Source organism: Drosophila ficusphila, unplaced genomic scaffold (assembly GCF_018152265.1).
Source record: "Drosophila ficusphila isolate 14025-0441.05 unplaced genomic scaffold, ASM1815226v1 contig_791, whole genome shotgun sequence".
Classification (NCBI taxonomy): Eukaryota; Metazoa; Arthropoda; class Insecta; order Diptera; family Drosophilidae; genus Drosophila; species Drosophila ficusphila.
This window is the reverse complement of record NW_025064737.1, coordinates 18,784,984-18,802,352: the sequence shown is the minus strand read 5'-3', so window position 1 is coordinate 18,802,352 and position 17,369 is coordinate 18,784,984. Positions and strand designations below refer to the sequence as shown.

At 42.1% G+C, this 17,369-nt stretch overlaps 2 protein-coding genes across 3 annotated transcripts in view; both read right to left on the bottom strand.

Moving 5' to 3' along the window:
• LOC108091612 (segmentation protein cap'n'collar) overlaps positions 1 to 17,369 on the bottom strand; it is a 37,369-nt gene that overhangs the window by 8,292 nt on the left and 11,708 nt on the right. Inside the window, 4 exon segments of the mRNA XM_043209280.1 lie at positions 4,113 to 4,667; positions 4,738 to 4,814; positions 16,440 to 16,518; positions 16,687 to 16,962. Of these exon segments, the coding sequence (XP_043065215.1) occupies positions 4,113 to 4,667; positions 4,738 to 4,814; positions 16,440 to 16,518; positions 16,687 to 16,962 (987 nt within the window).
• On the bottom strand, positions 8,584 to 11,130 carry LOC108091614 (transmembrane GTPase fzo). Of its 2 annotated transcripts, XM_017190898.2 has the most exons (2): positions 10,762 to 11,130; positions 8,584 to 10,677 (listed from the first exon to the last, which is right to left on the bottom strand). In XM_017190898.2, the coding sequence occupies exons 1-2, from the start codon at positions 10,844 to 10,846 to the stop codon at positions 8,678 to 8,680; spliced, it is 2,085 nt and encodes a 694-aa protein (XP_017046387.1). In that variant the 5' UTR covers positions 10,847 to 11,130; the 3' UTR covers positions 8,584 to 8,677. The 2 variants fall into 2 exon arrangements, with proteins under 2 accessions (XP_017046387.1, XP_017046386.1); XM_017190897.2 differs by having other exon boundaries at positions 8,584 to 11,129.

Sequence of the window (17,369 nt, the reverse complement as noted above, 5' to 3'; positions counted from 1 at the left end):
CTCCTTTGCGCGTTGACGTTGAGTTGTCGTTTGACCGGCACCAGCTTTCTGACTGACTAACCAACCGACCGGCTGACTGACGGACGGAATGACAGTAGCCAAGGCGAATCTCACACAGATACGCCGAGATGGATGCGCGTTCTTGGTGTGAGTGAGGGCTGAACAAACACAACCTGCATGCGAGAGCGTCTAATGAATGCCCCAACACGCTCCTGAACGCAAACAGGTAAGACCAAAAGCGGCAGGTAGGAGCCATCGTCGAGCATTGGGCGTTAACTTCACAGCCAGTTGCAGTCGCTCTGTATTTTTGTATCTCTGTATCTCTTCGCGCTTGTATCTGTGTGTGTGTGTCGGTGAGTGCGCAACGCGCATGTGTAATTTGAATTGTCACTGTCTTGTCATTAACTTCTGGTGTTGGCCATTGTTTGTTACGCTTCACAGGCAAACAAATCCAACCGCCGACTTAGACACGGTAGCCGATCTCCTTGCACACATACTATATCGATCTGGAGTGAGATCGTCTGGGGGTTTTTTGTGTGTGCCCAAGAATCTATTCTTCGGAACCTCTAATTCAGCCTCAACCGTTACAGGGATCGGTGAAATGGGAGGTGCTGGCATTAGATTGCATATTTTATCGGGGGAATCACTATCATTTAATAGTGTTTCATTATTAGCAATCCCATTAACGGTTGTCGTTCGGGTTCCGCAAGATTTCGATTATGATCTAAAGCGGCTTTTGCATCTCACTGGGGATATAAGGAAGTATATCTTCTAATTCCCTTCAAAGTTCAATTAGTTTGTAAGTTCCTACACCTAAACACGTATTCTTTCTAATTTATAAGTTAAATGCCTCGCTTAAACTTAATTTGGTTGAGCAATAACAATTTTTAATTAACCGTAAATTACCTCAAATTAATCATAGATTTGATTAATTCGTAGGAAACCACGATTCAAATGTGTTAACAATTATTTAAATGAGAAGCAATACTTCAAATAAATTGATGTACAAAAGATATTTATACACGAACACGAGTATCTGAACTTGAATATTAGAGGATTCAAAACAAACAGATACAAGTGCAATTGGATCCAAAAATATATTTTTAATTGGAATACTTGAAGCCTTGTCAAAATCGTTGTTTAATGATCAAAACAAACACATTGTTTTTGATATTTGCTAAACATATTTCTTGGAAATCCTAATGTATTAATCGCAATGCGGGAATCACCGATTAGACTACCTCATTCTATGATTTACTTAGTCCGTGTTGCCAACGGCCCACAAATCCCCTCGAGTCCCTTGCCATCACACCTGAGCGGTAGTTTCGTGTGTTTTTTGTCATTAACTTGATTTATGTGTGTGCACAAATCGAGTCCCATGACAGCCGCAGTCTGAACTGAGTTCCTCAGTTCGAGTCGCAACTTAAGCCTCCGCAGCCATCAAACTGTTTACATAAATTGAATTAAAATCGTACGGCAAAAAAATCCGGAGGGGAAAAAACTACAGCCAAGAAAAACAACGAAGCGAGTCAAAGCAAAACAGAGATGCTGTAAAATAATTAATAAAGTTTTTTTCTGTCTCGCTCTGCGCTGATTTTTCAGCGTTAAGCTTTTTGCAAATATTTAAAATTCACATAATTAAAGCCGTGCAGGGCGATTAGGTGACGAGGGGGGAAAGGGTCGGACATTAAGAGATAAATTTTTTTGTAATTCGCGCGCGCTAAATGGGGATTTAATTGCAGGGGCTACCGCCGTCGAGCGGCTCAAAAGATGCAATCAAGCTGAAAGGGGAGGGAAGGGGAAGGGAGGGGAAATCGGGGGGCAGGCACCGCTGCAAAGTGCCACCGAATTCAATAAACACTTCGGCCCCATGCGGAAAAGTCAAGTGGCGCATTGCAACGACACAGAAAGAAAAACAAAAAAACAAAAGCCCCGAGCAAAAAGTCAACGGCAAAGTGTCCGTAATGAACGCAGGCGCCTCCCTTCCGCCGATCCACCTCCCCACCGCCCCCTTTACATTGTCTCCCTCGAGAGCTTAGCTTAGTGATTGCAATTAGCAGGAGGTACACAACAAAAAATATTAATTTCAACAGGTTAAGATGGTATATTACATTATCAATCAAGTTTTGTAAAAGAATATCCATCTACGAAAAAAACATTGGTTTTTAGAAGTTACAAATTATTTGATCGATTAACTGTTAAACAAGAACAGTAGTATTTTTTACTCTTACATTTCAACTACTAAGTTAACTATTTCTCTCTGTGTATTGATAGCCAGAGATCTCTTTCGAGACACCTGAGGACAGGTAGGCACATAGCAACGTCGCATCATCAATGAATGCAAATGGCAAATTAAATGTGATCAGGAAGTTGCGTAATGATTATTCGCACAGGATCAGGCGAAGATGTGCTGGAAAAACAAAGCTCAAAGCCGCCTAATGACACTTTCTTCTTAACGGTTTATTCGAACGGAATGGGAAATTCCCCCCAGAGAGTCGGCAAAGGATTTAGCCGACAAGAGTTCCGCAGAATCCTGCGAATAAACGATCATCTGGCTCATTAAATGGCTTTGCAAGTGCCGAGAGTCGGAGAGCCGGTGACCCGCTGACATTCACAAAAACTGCACAACTCGACGGACCACATCAAACACGCCGGACTAAGGCTAATCCACCAACTCTGGGTGACCACTGTGGTTTTTCTTTTAGCCGAGGTGGTTTACGGTTTATGAGTTTGCTACCGGCGAAAAGACTTTACGGTAATTGCCGTTGACTTCATGACTGCTTCGCCCTCATTGTGCTGTCTCTTTTGTTCACTGTATGTCCGTCTCTTTCTGGGCGGATTAGGTAGGTCAAAGGTTGTGGCTTGGCCTGAATGAAGAACTGGAAGCACTTGTTCGGTCTGGAGTTGTGGTGGATTAATTTTATTGGCCACGAATAAGGGAGCAAACGTTGTGCAAACAAGAAGGGACTTAGTTGTGAGGACAATCCTTGGAATTCTATCGGGTTGTTGCCAATATATTATTGGAGGTAAAGAATAACAAGAACTGCTAGAAACCGGCTTAAAAAATATCTTATGAAAACGTCAAGAAACTTCAGAGCAGCTCAGTCAAGTTTTAAATCCAAGATGGGAGACTCTGAGTTATGCCTTCCACACAAAAAGCCGTCTCGGTCTATATGTATATATTATTTTAACTTTGCTCGCATTCGCCTCACAATCCGAATTTTGTTGCTGTTCCCGTACATTTTCGATGAGAAGTTACAACAAAAGCCAAAAAATAATAATACAAAAATCCGTCCGCCAAGAAACGGCTAAAAAGCGAGTGAAGAATGAAGAGAGACCCAGAAGACTTGGGTCTTGATTGACGAACTTGTGGCTGGAAACGGAATAAAAGCGTGAAACTTTTGGGGCGGAAGGGAAAATGGGGGCAAGGTGCGAGCCATGTACAACCAGATTTGAAGCTTTGTACAAACAACAAACACCACGGCAACAACAGCGACTCTTGAAGAGAGCAGGCCCAAGATCAAGTGCTTGAGAACGGTGGAGAATCGGAGGAGCAGTGCGGACCACGTGAAGAACCAGAAGAAATGGAAGGCAGAACGCGAAGTCGAAGAAAAAACGAACAGTGAAAAGAGCCTCTCCAAAAACGAGAAGAAGCAGCAGAAGAATAACGAAAGCGACGTGCCAATGATCCTTGAATGATTACATATGTATATACCACAAGCACATATACAACTCAGGTCAAAATATAAGCTTTTTAAATAACATTTTATAAAAGAAAAATAATAAATGATTAAATTTGGTAAGAACTTTAACTTTTGTATCTTTTGAATAGTTATTATTAAAACCAATACATTTTGCGTTTCCTTTTGTTCTCAACCTACAACTTCATTTGAAACCCCTATTTATTTGACCACAGCTGTATATACAGTCACACTCCGGCGGGGTATGTACATGTGTACCCATGTAAGTATGTGGAGCGCTCGACGGATGGCAGCACTTGAATCGAGCATCCGCATCAAATTATAAATAAATTCACCTTTTTGTGGCGCGTCTGTTGGCTGCGGTTGTGGTTGTTGGGGAGGATTACGATCGATGCAGCAAAGTACACGTACCTGGTGATGGCCATGATGGAATCCGCTGGCAGCTGGCTGCCGCTGGAAGGCGCTGCCCGTGCCGCTGCCCACGCCCACTCCGACGCCGACGCCCACGCCCACGCCGACTCCACCGCCGTAGTTGGCCTGCTGCACCGCTCGCTGATGGGCGGCAGCTGCGGCGGCAGCGTGATGGGCATGGGCGTGGTGCATCGTGGCATGGTGGTGGCTGTGGGGGTGCGCGTGGGGATGGCCGTGGTGCGGATGGGGGTGGTGGTAGGGCGGAGCCGTGGATTGCAACATCTCGTCTAGCTCCTTCTTGGCGTCCTCATCTAAGTCAAACAGGGGCGAGCCCACGGAGTTCTGCAGGTCCTCGAAGTCGCTGACCGAGAAGCTGTCTCCGTCGCCCTTCTCCGGATCGTTGTCCCTGCCCTCCGCTCCGACTCTGCGTTGCTTGCTGGGAAGTCCTTCGCCGCCGAGGATGTCCTCGCCGGTCTCCGAAACAATCCGTTGTCCTTGGTTCTCGTTCAAAGCAGCGGCCGCCTGCGAAGTGGAGGCCACCGGATCGTTGGATAACTAAGGAATCGGGATAGAAAAGATAATATATTTATAGGGTTTGTTTCCAATATTAGTAGGTTGGACTCACCTCGTCTTCGAGCGGGAATTCAGAAAGCTTCAGTACGTCGTTCAGCAAGTCATCCAGGGGCAAGCGAATGTATTCACCTGAGGGGAACAGGTAAGTGATGCGTTAGGAAAGCCATCTAATTGTATTTATTTTATATTTTATCTTGTTTCTGGTCTATAAATTCTGTTAATCACCCAGCAACATTATCCTCAATAATATATATTTCAAAATAAACGTCATCATATAACCAACTGTACCTCTATCACTAATTTTCTACTGATGTTAAACAACTAAATGCCAAACATCTAAGCAAACATTTGGTTATTACAAGATATAAAACTATCTACTTCCAAGAACTGTTTTATTTTTTAGCACAATCATTGTTCAAACAAAAGTCCTGATCTTTTGATAGCCTCCAATATTTATAATAAACAAATTGCATTCCCCGCGGAGAAGATTTCCCCAAGAGTCAAGATCTTTGTGACCCGATCATACCATTATAAATACACGAAAATATTTTGATCATTTGAATAGGATTGCCTGCTTTCTCTTCCCGTCATCGCAACTCCCCAGAGGGTGATCAATTTTCTGCTACGAAAACAGTTTGAAGACCCAGAAAATCTCCCCCGAGGGCGAAGGAGAAGGTAAATAAAAGGATCATCGCAAACAGTAGCACTTTCCTATGGGAGGATGAGTTCGTAAGATCAGCGGAGAGATCACAGAGTGGACAGTAACTAGAGTCAGTCAAGCTGCGCGGATCATTAATCATAATCATAAAAACGTGATCTCTGAGAAATCTCCTTCACTCAATCCGACTGACGGAAGCAGCTGAAAAATATTGCAATAAATGAACGATTTCCCAAGCTCCCTGCGGTCGAAATCCCCAACCTCCGCCTAATTGATGATCAGTTTTGACAGCTCCGAGATATCCAAACTAAACACGAACTAAACTCGAGACATAACAATGGAAGCTTCCCTCAAGTGTATCGCTTACAATTGATTCCTGGTCAAATATTGATGGCGGCCAAATATTTGCATTGGAAATTCTTGGGAAAATCCAAGTCAACTGAGAAGTGAGTGGGGCGATTCGACATTATCAGAAAATTACTACTTAACATCGACTCGAGTTCCACGAAGAGGAAAACCCCGACCCAAACGTGGGCAAACATCTAGATAAGGCCAAAACGAAAACCCGAAAAAATAGAAGGCTGAAAAGAGGGCGCAACTTGGTCGAAAGACACGGACTCAAGTGGTGTGACGACCACAACTGCGACCTTTGCCGGAGCACTTGAGTCGGGTCAAAAAATTAGAATAAACACCGCAGATGGAACAGTTTGGCTCTCTGGGCCCGGCCAACACAATTCTACCAAATGCATTGTTATTCTTACGATTGGTTACAAAACACAATCCCCCTTCCTCTTTGGCTTTTCTAATTTCCATCGCAACCATTTTGGGCCTGGTCTCTACTGTTCTGTGTTCTTGTCTTCTGGCCATGTTTTTTTTTCGGCTTGCTGGCGTATTGCCTGTTATTTTAGGGTTCTCCCTTCTTTGCTTAATTTTCTTTTTTTTTTTTGGTAACAGTCCGTGGCCCGTTAATTTTGGTATGCGTTTGTGTGGGTTCGGAATTGTTTACTTATCGTTTTTGGTCTTTTGGGCTGGTTGTTTGTCTCTCGTTTCGTGGGTTTCAATCCAGCGCTCGCATTGTGGTCGAAACGACAACGAAAATATTATTCGATTTGGGTTTTGTTTTGTGGCCGGCTGGTTGGTCAGGAGCAACTGTCAACTGTCACCAGCAATTAGGCGACAAGGCTCGAAAGAGGCGTTGATGGGGCCAACAATTGTTTGACCGCATCGAAGGTGGGGGTTAACCAACTTTTGGTTACCTTTCAGGAAGTTTGTTCGGAAGGAAGGCAGGAAAACTGTGGGAGAATCGCGTAATGGAGCCGCTAATGGGGTTGATTGAGCCTTAAACACCGACGGCTACTTGATATTTTCACAGGGGTGGAATTTTGGGTGGTGAACGAAACACTTTGGCCTGTTTGCATAGATTATGAGTCTAATCGAAGAAATGAATAGGGCTTGACTTGCCTTGAATGTTGTGTTAATGGTAAAGATTGAGGTAATAAAAGGTGCAAACAGTTTTTTCGGAACAGGCTTGTAGTGAAAGAAAAAAAGGGGAACTTCTAATATTCATTTAGAAATAACTTAGTATAAAATGTTAATCCCATCTACCTTTAATATCTATAAGCTAGGCCCCACATTGGTCGCCTTATTTTCAGTACACAAAAAGCTATACTAAAACCCGAAATTCGGTCACAGCTTCGAATAAATCTATAAAGCGCTACGAACCTTTTTGTTAGTTAAAGGGATGCTGCAATGATGACGCAGTTGATATTGATGAAATATTCGTGTTTATAATCCAAGAAACACAAACGCCTAAAAAACCCAAGTCAAATGTGTCTTGGATGTTTTTATTTTTTTTTTTTTCTGTTGGTTGTCTTTTGTGAACAGATTGAACACAAATTGTTGCAATAAAGCGCTGATTGTTGTTGATATTTGGCCAAACACTTTGACAATTATGTAACGTTTTGACAGCCAAAATGTTGCAGAATCAACAATGGCGTGCCGACTAAAAACCGCCAAAGCAAAAGCAATCCAATCGCAACTCCGATATTGCCGTTTCCGTTGCAGACAGACCTTTATTGTCTTGTCTTTATTTTGTATTTTTTTTTTTTTGATTCGTATGTGCTTTGCACAATTCGATTGTATGTGTGGAAAATGGGTTTAAGTTATTTTGCAATGCCTTTGATTATTGTTGGGGGCTTTTTTTTAGAATCGCACAATGGTCACTTGAGAGGTACATGCATATGTATTTTTGATTTGGTAACTTTCACTTTTTTATTTCGTTTTTCGCACAAATGCAGACGCGTAATAGTTAAAAAAGCTGGTTAATGTTTGACACAGTTCGATGATATTCATTTGCAGAGAATTTTTCAAATCATCTAATTGGCATAAAAAGATCCGAAACACTTGACTTGGCCAGAACGAACGATTTGAACTGCCGACTTGGAATGCCGCGTCACCTTTGCCGGGCTCACAAAATTGTTAAAGAAGTTTTCGCAGGAGCAGAGTCCTTTTTTTCTTGTCCACGCCCACGAACTCGGTGGCTTATTTATTTCCTATTTTACCCTTATTCGATTTTCTGCGCGCGCGTCAAGCGTCCAACGTTTCTCGAGCGTTTATAAAAATTCAAATACGATTCTAAAACGCTGCTCAGTTCGCTGCCGCGGTCGCTGCTCCGCCATCGCTGTCGACGCCGGCGGCAGCAGAGGCGCAAGAGAAATGGCGCTCTCAAGTCGGGCCTACAAAGTGAGTGCGAGCGAGACAACCGTATGGACTTCCTCCCCGGTTTGAGCTGCCTGTGTTCATGCGCAGTCGATTTCTGTATGTGTGTGTGAGCAAGGGGCGGAGCTTGGAGTTCAGCTTGAGTTGTGTTCGTTGTTGTACTCTCAACTTTTGGCCGCTTCAATATGGACGCTTTGTTTAAGCCCGATGTCTTCCACAAAAACGCCAAAACTGGTTTTCTTGTTCTTATTCCCAGCATGTGCATGTTCCCCAGCAAAAGTGTACGTGTGTGTAAGCCATCAAGACGAAGAAAAAACAATCTAATCAAGTAATTTAAACAGTCAACAGCAATAAAAACTGCTTAAATTTGCATGGCCAAGTTTTTGGCTTAAGAAACTTCGTAGGACCGAAAACAATGCAGGTGTACTTGAATTTGCAGAATTTATATTATAATTTGCAGAATATATAATTTTCAATTTAAATTTGGAACCCCAAAAATAAAACAATAGGTTGCCCTGAACATTTAAAATCACAACCGAATTTCAAATTTAATAAACAAATGAAAGAAACACAAAATAAAATAATTTCAACAAGCCTAAAACATTCCCTCTTAAAGTCAACTCCTGTTTTTGATGTAAAGATCGTGAAATTCAGCCAATCGTATAGCTATCACATTTCCCTTGTCCTCGAACTTCTTCAATTTCTCCTGCAACTCTTTTAAGGACTTTATTTCGTCGGTCACCTCCGAGATCCTCAAGTCCAGGTCGTGACTGGTTTCCTCTGCCTGGGCTATCCACCAGTTCTGGATTTTGGCCAGCTGCTGTCGCATCTGCAACTCGAAACCGCTGGCGGTTTGTTGAACACCGGCCCGCAGTTGTTGCTGCAAGTGCCTGGAGTACTGGTTCTTGAAGCTCCGCTCTTGAGCAGCTGGCGTCCAGCTGAGTAACTCATAGAGGTACAAGGATGCCACTAGGCCTCCAAGGACCAGCATGGTTACCCAACCCACCGAACGAGCGGCCAGTCCACTTAGCAATACGGTTCCAAAGCAACCATCTGACTTCACCAAAGATGCAATCATCTGTAGATTACTTTGGTGAATTAGAGGAGTGGCAGATGAGGACTCCTTGTGACCGTTTAGTAACTTTCGATTCTGCGAATAATTTGAGGGCAGTGAAAGCCTTCCCCGAAGGAAATGCCAAAGTGCAGCCGTTCCGTAGGAGAAACGAAACCTTAGATCCGGATGGAAATCACCCATCAACGATTGGCAATCTACTCTGTGGATTAAATGCCAGTGGATGTTTTCATTGACGGGTTGAGCATGAAATGAGGTCTCCAATTCACAAAGTTTTCTTTGCAATGGCATAGAGACACGTTCCTGGATTTGACCTGTAAGTAGGTTATCCAAATGACCACTTAAATGTCGCTGATAGTTTCTAATTTGCCATGGTAAATGCGGGTGAAAGGGTTGCGAAAAGGATTGTACAGCCGAGGGTATTATCCTGTTGATCTGCTCCTTTAAAACCCTGTTAGCGATATCTATTGTTAATTCGCATATTTCATGAAATCGCATTTGAAGCTCCTCAGTTCGCTCTTGGATTTCTTTTCGACTGTCGCGCATTTCCACATACAAATCCCGTCTTCTATCCACATTTTCCTTCATCAGTTGATTTACTTTGGTTGCGAGAGGTTTCAGCAAAGTGGTTTGTAACTGGGTCAAAACCTCCTGGGCACTAATCAAATGATGTTCGAACTTGGTCTTCAAAGCCGATTCTGCCAGGCAGTTGGCAAAGTCAGCTTCGAATCGCTGGAATTCCAGATATCGCTCCTGCGTTTGAGGATTTGGATTTGTTTTGCAACCATTCCTCAATTGCAGAGCCTCCAAAGCTGAGATGTGGTAAATCCTCTTCTTGGCCTGCTCCTCATCTGAATAAACTCGTAAATCCTCAATGAGCAGCTTCAGGCAACGTTCCATGTGCTGATCCTTAACCTGCTGCTCCATTTCTGGTTCTTGATTACTAGCCACATCCCAGCGATTGTTTAAAATGAAGAGGTTCGGTCGCGAGAGTTTCGAGGATACATCCTTGAAGAACTGCCTCTCCACTCGGGAAATGGTAGACTCTGCATTAAGAACCAGGATGAATACATCCGCATCCATGCAGTACCGATCCAGACAGTCATCCAATTGAGCTGTGACATCCACGCCAGGTGTGTCCATCAGTACCACATCGTAATCCAAAAGCGAGCAGCGACTTTTGGGTATATTAACATACAAAAGAGTCCTGGGTTTCAAGGCTCTTGGCGAATGAGCACTGGCCAATTCGTTTAGGGAACTCAGATCCAGTTGCTGCTCCTCCTCCTCGATCCTCACGTGCTCGGGTTCATCGTCACCATTAGCTTGCACCTGGCAAAAACAACTGGTGGTATGACCCATGGCACTCGGAAGGATTCTTTCGTGCAACATGGCATTTATCACTGCACTCTTTCCATTCGAGGTTCGTCCAAAAAAAGCCACCTTCATGCGTTTCCTGGCCAAAACCTTGTCAATGGAAGATATTTTGTCTGCAAGCATGTAAACCTGCTTGAGCATTTCCAGGTCTTTCAAGAGCATGTTTCCGTCTATTATGTAAAGGAAATCAGCGAGAAAAACACCCATATCGTTATAAACATCCTGCAGTTCGGTTTTCGCATCCACAAACTCACTTAGTCGCGAGGAGGAAGACGAGGACGACCTTGATATGAATGAAGATAGAGAGGAGGTACTTTCTCCAGAGTCCGATTCACTCATTTTTCTTAATTGGTTGCAAAAAGGTACGCAAGTTTTTTGTTTACAAAATATAAGCTCAAATTGTTTAAGATGGATGTTGACTTGATAGAGGTTGTTAGAATGATATTGTTTTGGTTTTCAGATGGAAGAAACTAAGGTAACTTTAAATGATATTGATAACCTAAATCCCCTCCTTTTTAACATGCAAATTATATTATTTTTAAGTCATAATCACATTGGATTACTGATTTATTTGGCACAATTCAGCTGCAATTTTCAACTGACCCCATTCGAGTTTCCCTCACCATTACTATTTCCACTTCGGAGCCCAATCAAAATACAAACTTATTTACCCAAAAAATTAACACAATTACCGCAATCATGAAATCGCCCAAAAGAGAGTCGGAAAAAGAGCAGGCAATATGCACATTAATGGGCCACTGAACTAATAGACCAGGCTAGCCCCAAAAACGCTTTTGGTGAACTTCAAAAATACCAAAAAATACAGCAAATGGAGGGAAAAAAATGAAATTGCTTGGTTGAGGTTCGGTTCGCTATGAAAAATTAGCAGCATCATCAACAAAGTGAGAAGGGGGAATCATTTCGATTGGATGCTTGTATAATTTTTTTCATCGCCGCTAGAAAACAGTAGGAAAAGAGCACAGAAATATATTGAACAAGCCAAACTCGCCTGGTTAATCATTTTTTTTCTCTTCAATGTTTTTTTTTCGAACGTTTTCTTGAGTGCTTTATTACAACTTAATTAGTTTAAATTGTTGCCGACGCAAAAAGGAGATAATAATAAAGAAGAAGCCGATGCTGATTGAGAAAATGGTGGGAGGTTTTGCATCCGGTGAAAGACAATCATATATTGGAATAAATTAGATATAGTTTAGAGGAAATTGCACAACATTAAGGACTAAAGTGTGATCAATGGCATAGTTTACCCCAAGGATATAATTATTACACTGATACAGAAATTGAATTTAGTGATGACTTTTCAATATGCTGCTTTTGCAGACATCGATAATCCCGAAAATAGGAGCAAAACTTGTAGGAGAAAACCAGTGAGCAACAATTATGACAGGACAGATCCGCGACTCCGGATAGTGTCAACAATGAAATTGCTAAAAGAAGCCAGGTCTGATTTTAGGGACGGTACAGGGGGCACCATTGTTAACGGACATGTGTATAGATGGCGGTCGGCAACGTTATCTGTACTTTACGCCACTTTTTGTTGTTAATGAGTTGCCACAAATTCCGAAGAAGCTGAATGAACCTTATGAATGAGCTGGCTGCTGGATGGCTGCTCATTTGAATACCACAACATTGGAAATTAAATTGGAGTAGGAAAACAACAAGCGTTGAAATTGAGAAACTTTCCTATAATCCTTAAAGCCACATGAGCACTCAATGGGTCAAGCACTCCGACTGGCTAATTAAACAGCCAGTTTCTTTCGATATTATGCAATTCTCAGTTAGTTTTGGCAATGCGGGATAATAGAGTGTTGGCGGGGGGAAGTTGCGCAAGACGAAAACACTTGAAAGTGATACGATTATGCAGCAGAAATTCGTTGTTGACCAGGCCAGACTAGACCAGACCAAAAATAAAGCCGGTCAGGACTGCAGCCCCTCGCACCTTTGCGCACCCCGCTTCCCTGTCTGTTTGTTATTTTGTCAGCATGTAAATTTTCCTTTTCTTTCTTTTTTATTTTTTTTTTTTGTAAATTTGTAGCGTAATGCTGACCACGTAGAATTTGAACAATTTCTACGGTCCGCTCCGGCTCCTCTGCCCCTCTTCACCGCTCTTCAGCACTCCCTCGCTTTTCCAGACAACAGCAGGGCGCAGAAAGTAGAGAAGCATGAAAGGCGGGTCAAGGAAGGCCACCAGACAGATAAAAAGTAAAAGAAAGAGCAGCGGAGATCCTCAATAGGTGCACCGCCGCCACCGAATTATGAGACAAGCATCAGAACCACCATTTGTGCACCACATGCACCAGATGTTCTATAATAACCTCCATCATATCGGTTTTACTTTGATGGTTAGAAAGAAGAACCCATCGATAAGCAGGAAATTAAATAATAACTATGAATTCCAATTTATGTATGTATTTATTTTTAGAAAATTATAAAATAGACATTATTCAACTAATTTATGTTGAAAGACCGGACAGATAAAAATATATAGTTTAATCGAGTCATAAATTGATAGGGGAGTTCATTTTAAGTTTCTATTCTAGTAAAATATCTTTACGGTTACTTTAAAACTAAAGAGCACTTTCTTGATTCGTCAATAAATAAGCTCTTTAGAAACGTGCGAGTTTATTCTTTATTTGGCTTACCATTAAAAGAACCCTGATTTTGACCCTTTCGAAAATCAAAAATATTCTCAAAAGATTTCAGTGGTCTGTTCCCACAAAAATCCCCTCTCTGTAGAAGTCAACAGTGGTCAATAAACTTGCGTAGCTTGGCAGCAACAAGAGCGGCCTAACTGATTGCATAATGGAATTTAAGCCACCGAAAAAGAAACCAAAACCGAAATATCTATAACATAATTGAGAATAAGAGCATTTTTCTCCAGATACCACGCAAAACTTCTGGCCAAGTCATGCTCCAAAAGTTGTCAACGATCTGAGGAGCTAACAAAAAAAAATAAACAACTTAAAGGGGGGAAAAAAAGAACAAACCAAATCGAATTGAAAGGCAACGAATGTAATCAGATTTGTGATTCATGGGGCGATATAGAAAATCAGAACTGTAGATGGAAACAATCAAAGCTGATTGGAGGACAGGCCTGAAGCGAGACGAAACATCAACCGAGAGCTACTTGCAACTTAATTACCTCGATTTCGGGTCCTAGAACCTCGAAATGAAATGAGGAACACATGTCCCCATGACAAGGCAACCTTGGCAGGACAATGGCCGGAAAAAGTGTCTCCGAATGGTTACGACTTCATTCCAGCATTGACAACACTAATGAAGAATAATTTGTGAGAAATGGTGAACAACGAACTAAACTCACCTGAACGTGCGGAAGATGAAATTTAAAAATTCTCTTAAATATTCCCAACAAAAGTATCAACTTTGAAATACCATTTACTGAAACAGCAACCGAAAAATGACTTTCAGTTTAGTCGTTTATATTTCGGAGGCCCGAACAATGGAAGATAATGCCGCCAAAGGCTGCGGACTACGGAGATTCGTTGGGTTCGATCCGTGGGGAATTTGGATACGCACAAATCCGAGATCGCAGACAAAGGCGAAGTGCGTGTGAATGCGATATGAATCTATCTATCGGAGTTGGGCGCGCATCAATGGATTTTTAATAAATGGCCAAACGAAGCAATCATTATGAGCGGCATAAATGTGGTCGTGAATAGGAAATATATCCAATATGGTGGCTGCTGTGCTGCCGCCCCTTCCTCCACTATTTTTTCCCTTATTTCGGGGTAACACAAAATGGTGGCCAGCGATTTGCGACTTTCTGTTCTCGAGGGAAGGATGGAATCCCTGACAGAAGCTACTTCTCCCCCTCCGAACTCCCGGCTCAATGAGCCAGTTCAACGGGGGATGAGGCAGGAAGTCCAGGAGAGTAAACTCAGTGGCTCAGCGAAACGGGGAAAAAATTGAAGCCTTATAACTGGAAAATGAAATTACTAAAGAACAACAAACTAATTGAAATGAAAACTATACAAAAACTTAGCTTTAAGTAAGGTTGTTCTTTTAAATACATAGTTTTATCACTCAATATAACTCACGGGATTTTTGAACGTTCGTTATTCACAAAAAACTATTTTAAAAAGTTTTCAATTGATGTTTCAATTTTTTATTCCATGACATGCAATTATTTTGCAAGTTTTAAAGTTAGCAGTTTGAATAAGTTGCCAGGCTTGAATAAAAGGGCATTGATACCAAAATTTTTGTTTAGTCATTTTAGTGTGACCAAGGTAAAGAAATAAATACGTTAAGTTGGCAATAACTGTCATTTCGAAATTTTACTAGATAATTTCTAGATGTTACTTAGTTTTATTTTTCTAACCTTAAGGTGGAAAGACTTAAAATATTCGAAGTGTTTTTTTTTTTTTCAAAAGATTATATGTTCAACCCCTCTAACAACTGCGTCCCTGTTTTCGCCTTGCAAAAAATAAAAGGCTCTTTGATCGGACTATGTACAGCTTATAGGCCAAAGTTGAGGCCGTGCACGTTCGAATTTCCCCGCTGGCAAGCCAACCCCCTCGGAATATATCGTGCCCTGCCATATGGTGTACATAGCACTTCTTTCCCTATATAATATTTATATATATTTCTGTAAGTTCGTGTGTATGGGGGCCCTTGCTATTTTGGCGAATCATGTTTCGTTCATTTTTCAAAAGAAAAATGTTGCATGCGAGGCGACGCGACGCGCGGTGGCTGCTACTTTTACTGCTGCCACTGCCACTGCCACTACTGCCTCTGCCTCGAACTCGTAGTTGGATTTGGATTCGTTTTCGTAGCTGCCCCCACCAGACTTGAGGCCCAGTAGTCGTGGTCTCGTTCCGTCCAGAAAAGGCGGCACGACCCAGTCTCAGAGGCCCAGACGACGAGTTTGGCCCCCAAATCCCCCCTTGCCACTTCCCACTCCTCCTGCTTCTCCTCCTTCTACTCTTGATGGTTAATAATAAAAGTTCGTGTGCGTGTCAAAGTTTGTTTGAAAGGCAGCCGCTTTGCTGGGAAACGGGGCGCGGTTCCAGGCAGATTAGCAGCAGCAGCAGCAGCAGCCATCGGCTTTGGCCTTTTATGGTGGGCGGTGGGTGGATTGAATGGGGGAGGAGGAGGGGGAGTGGGTTTCGGTGTGGGTTGCTGCCATACAAGCCAAGCGAAAAAAAAGCTCATTTTTCTTTTAATTTTCGTGCCTGTCAACTCAAAATGCCTACATTCATTTATAAACGTCTCGAAAACACACGCACACCAATGCCCAAACAATATGTTTTTGTATGCCACCCAACTAAGCCCCCCCGAAACTCAACCCCCAATTGAATCCCCAGGATAATCCATTTTCGTTTATAATAGAGCAGCCGCCATCTTTTGGCAGGCCATTTTCTTTCGACTTATTTCGTTATTTCTTTTTGTTATCAGCAAGTTTCCTTTTTTTTTTTGGGCGGAATAGCAGACAGGCTTTGATAAATGTTAATATTAAACGATATGATACGATATACTTACTTAGAGCATTGAATTCATTTTTGATTAAATAAACATGACTAGTCAGTCAATAATAATTGGATTCAAAAGGGAAAAGTTTTATAGTTATATTTTGTCATTATAGTAAATCAAATTGTTTACTTTTTATTTTCTCTTAAGTTCCTTTTACGACTCGGAAGTGCAAATAAAAGGCCAGACATTTGTCAAACTTAATCCTTTATATTAACTCGTACTTCTATCTAGCTAAGGAACGTGCCATTTAATATATCTATATCTACTTCTGGTGAAGTAGATCTCCTGCTTCTGAAGAGCTTATCGGTGGTTATTTTTGAAAGTGAAATTATATTATCCTAGATAAGATATGGCCAGCAGACCGACCCAAGAGCTCTATCCGACATGTAACCAGAACAAGATCGTATATTTCACTAGAACTCACCAGTTTCGTTATCGATGGTAAAGGGTATTCCGTTCCATTCATTGGTAATGTCCTCCAGGGGGTTCTCATTGTCCTTGTCCTGTTTGGAAAGAGGAGAACATGTTACTGGGGTAAATTCTATTGGTGTTGCCCCCAAAATGTGTGATAGTTGTTAGATAACCATCAGAATTCGACTTCACCTTTATCTCTATGTAAATATTGTGAAATTCCGTATGTAAATCGTGGACGAAGTGTCGCTTTGCTTTACCTTATCTTGCTGAAGCTCCTCCAGAGCTTTCAACTTCTCGATATCGTCGGCAGAGGCGCCACTAGCCTCGTTCTCGGCGGTCACATCGGTGTCCTTGAAGGCATTTGCCTCGGACATCGAAGGATCCGAGGACTTGGCCTCATCCTGCGGCTTCGACTTGGCGGCATTAGCTCCACTATTTCCACTGGCGTAGGAGGCATTGATGATGTCCTCTTGATCCAAGCTGAAGCCCAAATCCACATCCTGCTTGTACAGGACCTCGGCGATCTCACTCTCCTGCAAGCAGAATACTCCACTTAGTAAGGTAACGCACACATATCCCATTAGATAATATAGTTTTATCAATTGCCAGCACAAAATTCTAACCAGTATATCCCTGTGGATGAACACTCTCATATTCACTGATCCTTTTTAGGGATATCTTAACAGTCTATTAACAGTCCTTCACTTTCTGGTTAATCTTATGTTTTCAGTTCTATTTGGGTTTTGTTTGTTTTTAATCCCGATCTGAATTGCTCGCGACGTCATCCGCATTTGCTAGTTCCCAAAGAGAGACTGAAGGCTTCAAGAATCGCCGACGAGTCATAGTCCATATGGGGGACCTCGTCGGCTCTTCTTTGCACTGCTTTACTTAATATGATAATGTCGATTTACATTTCGCCCGAGCTGATAAAGTCGTTCGC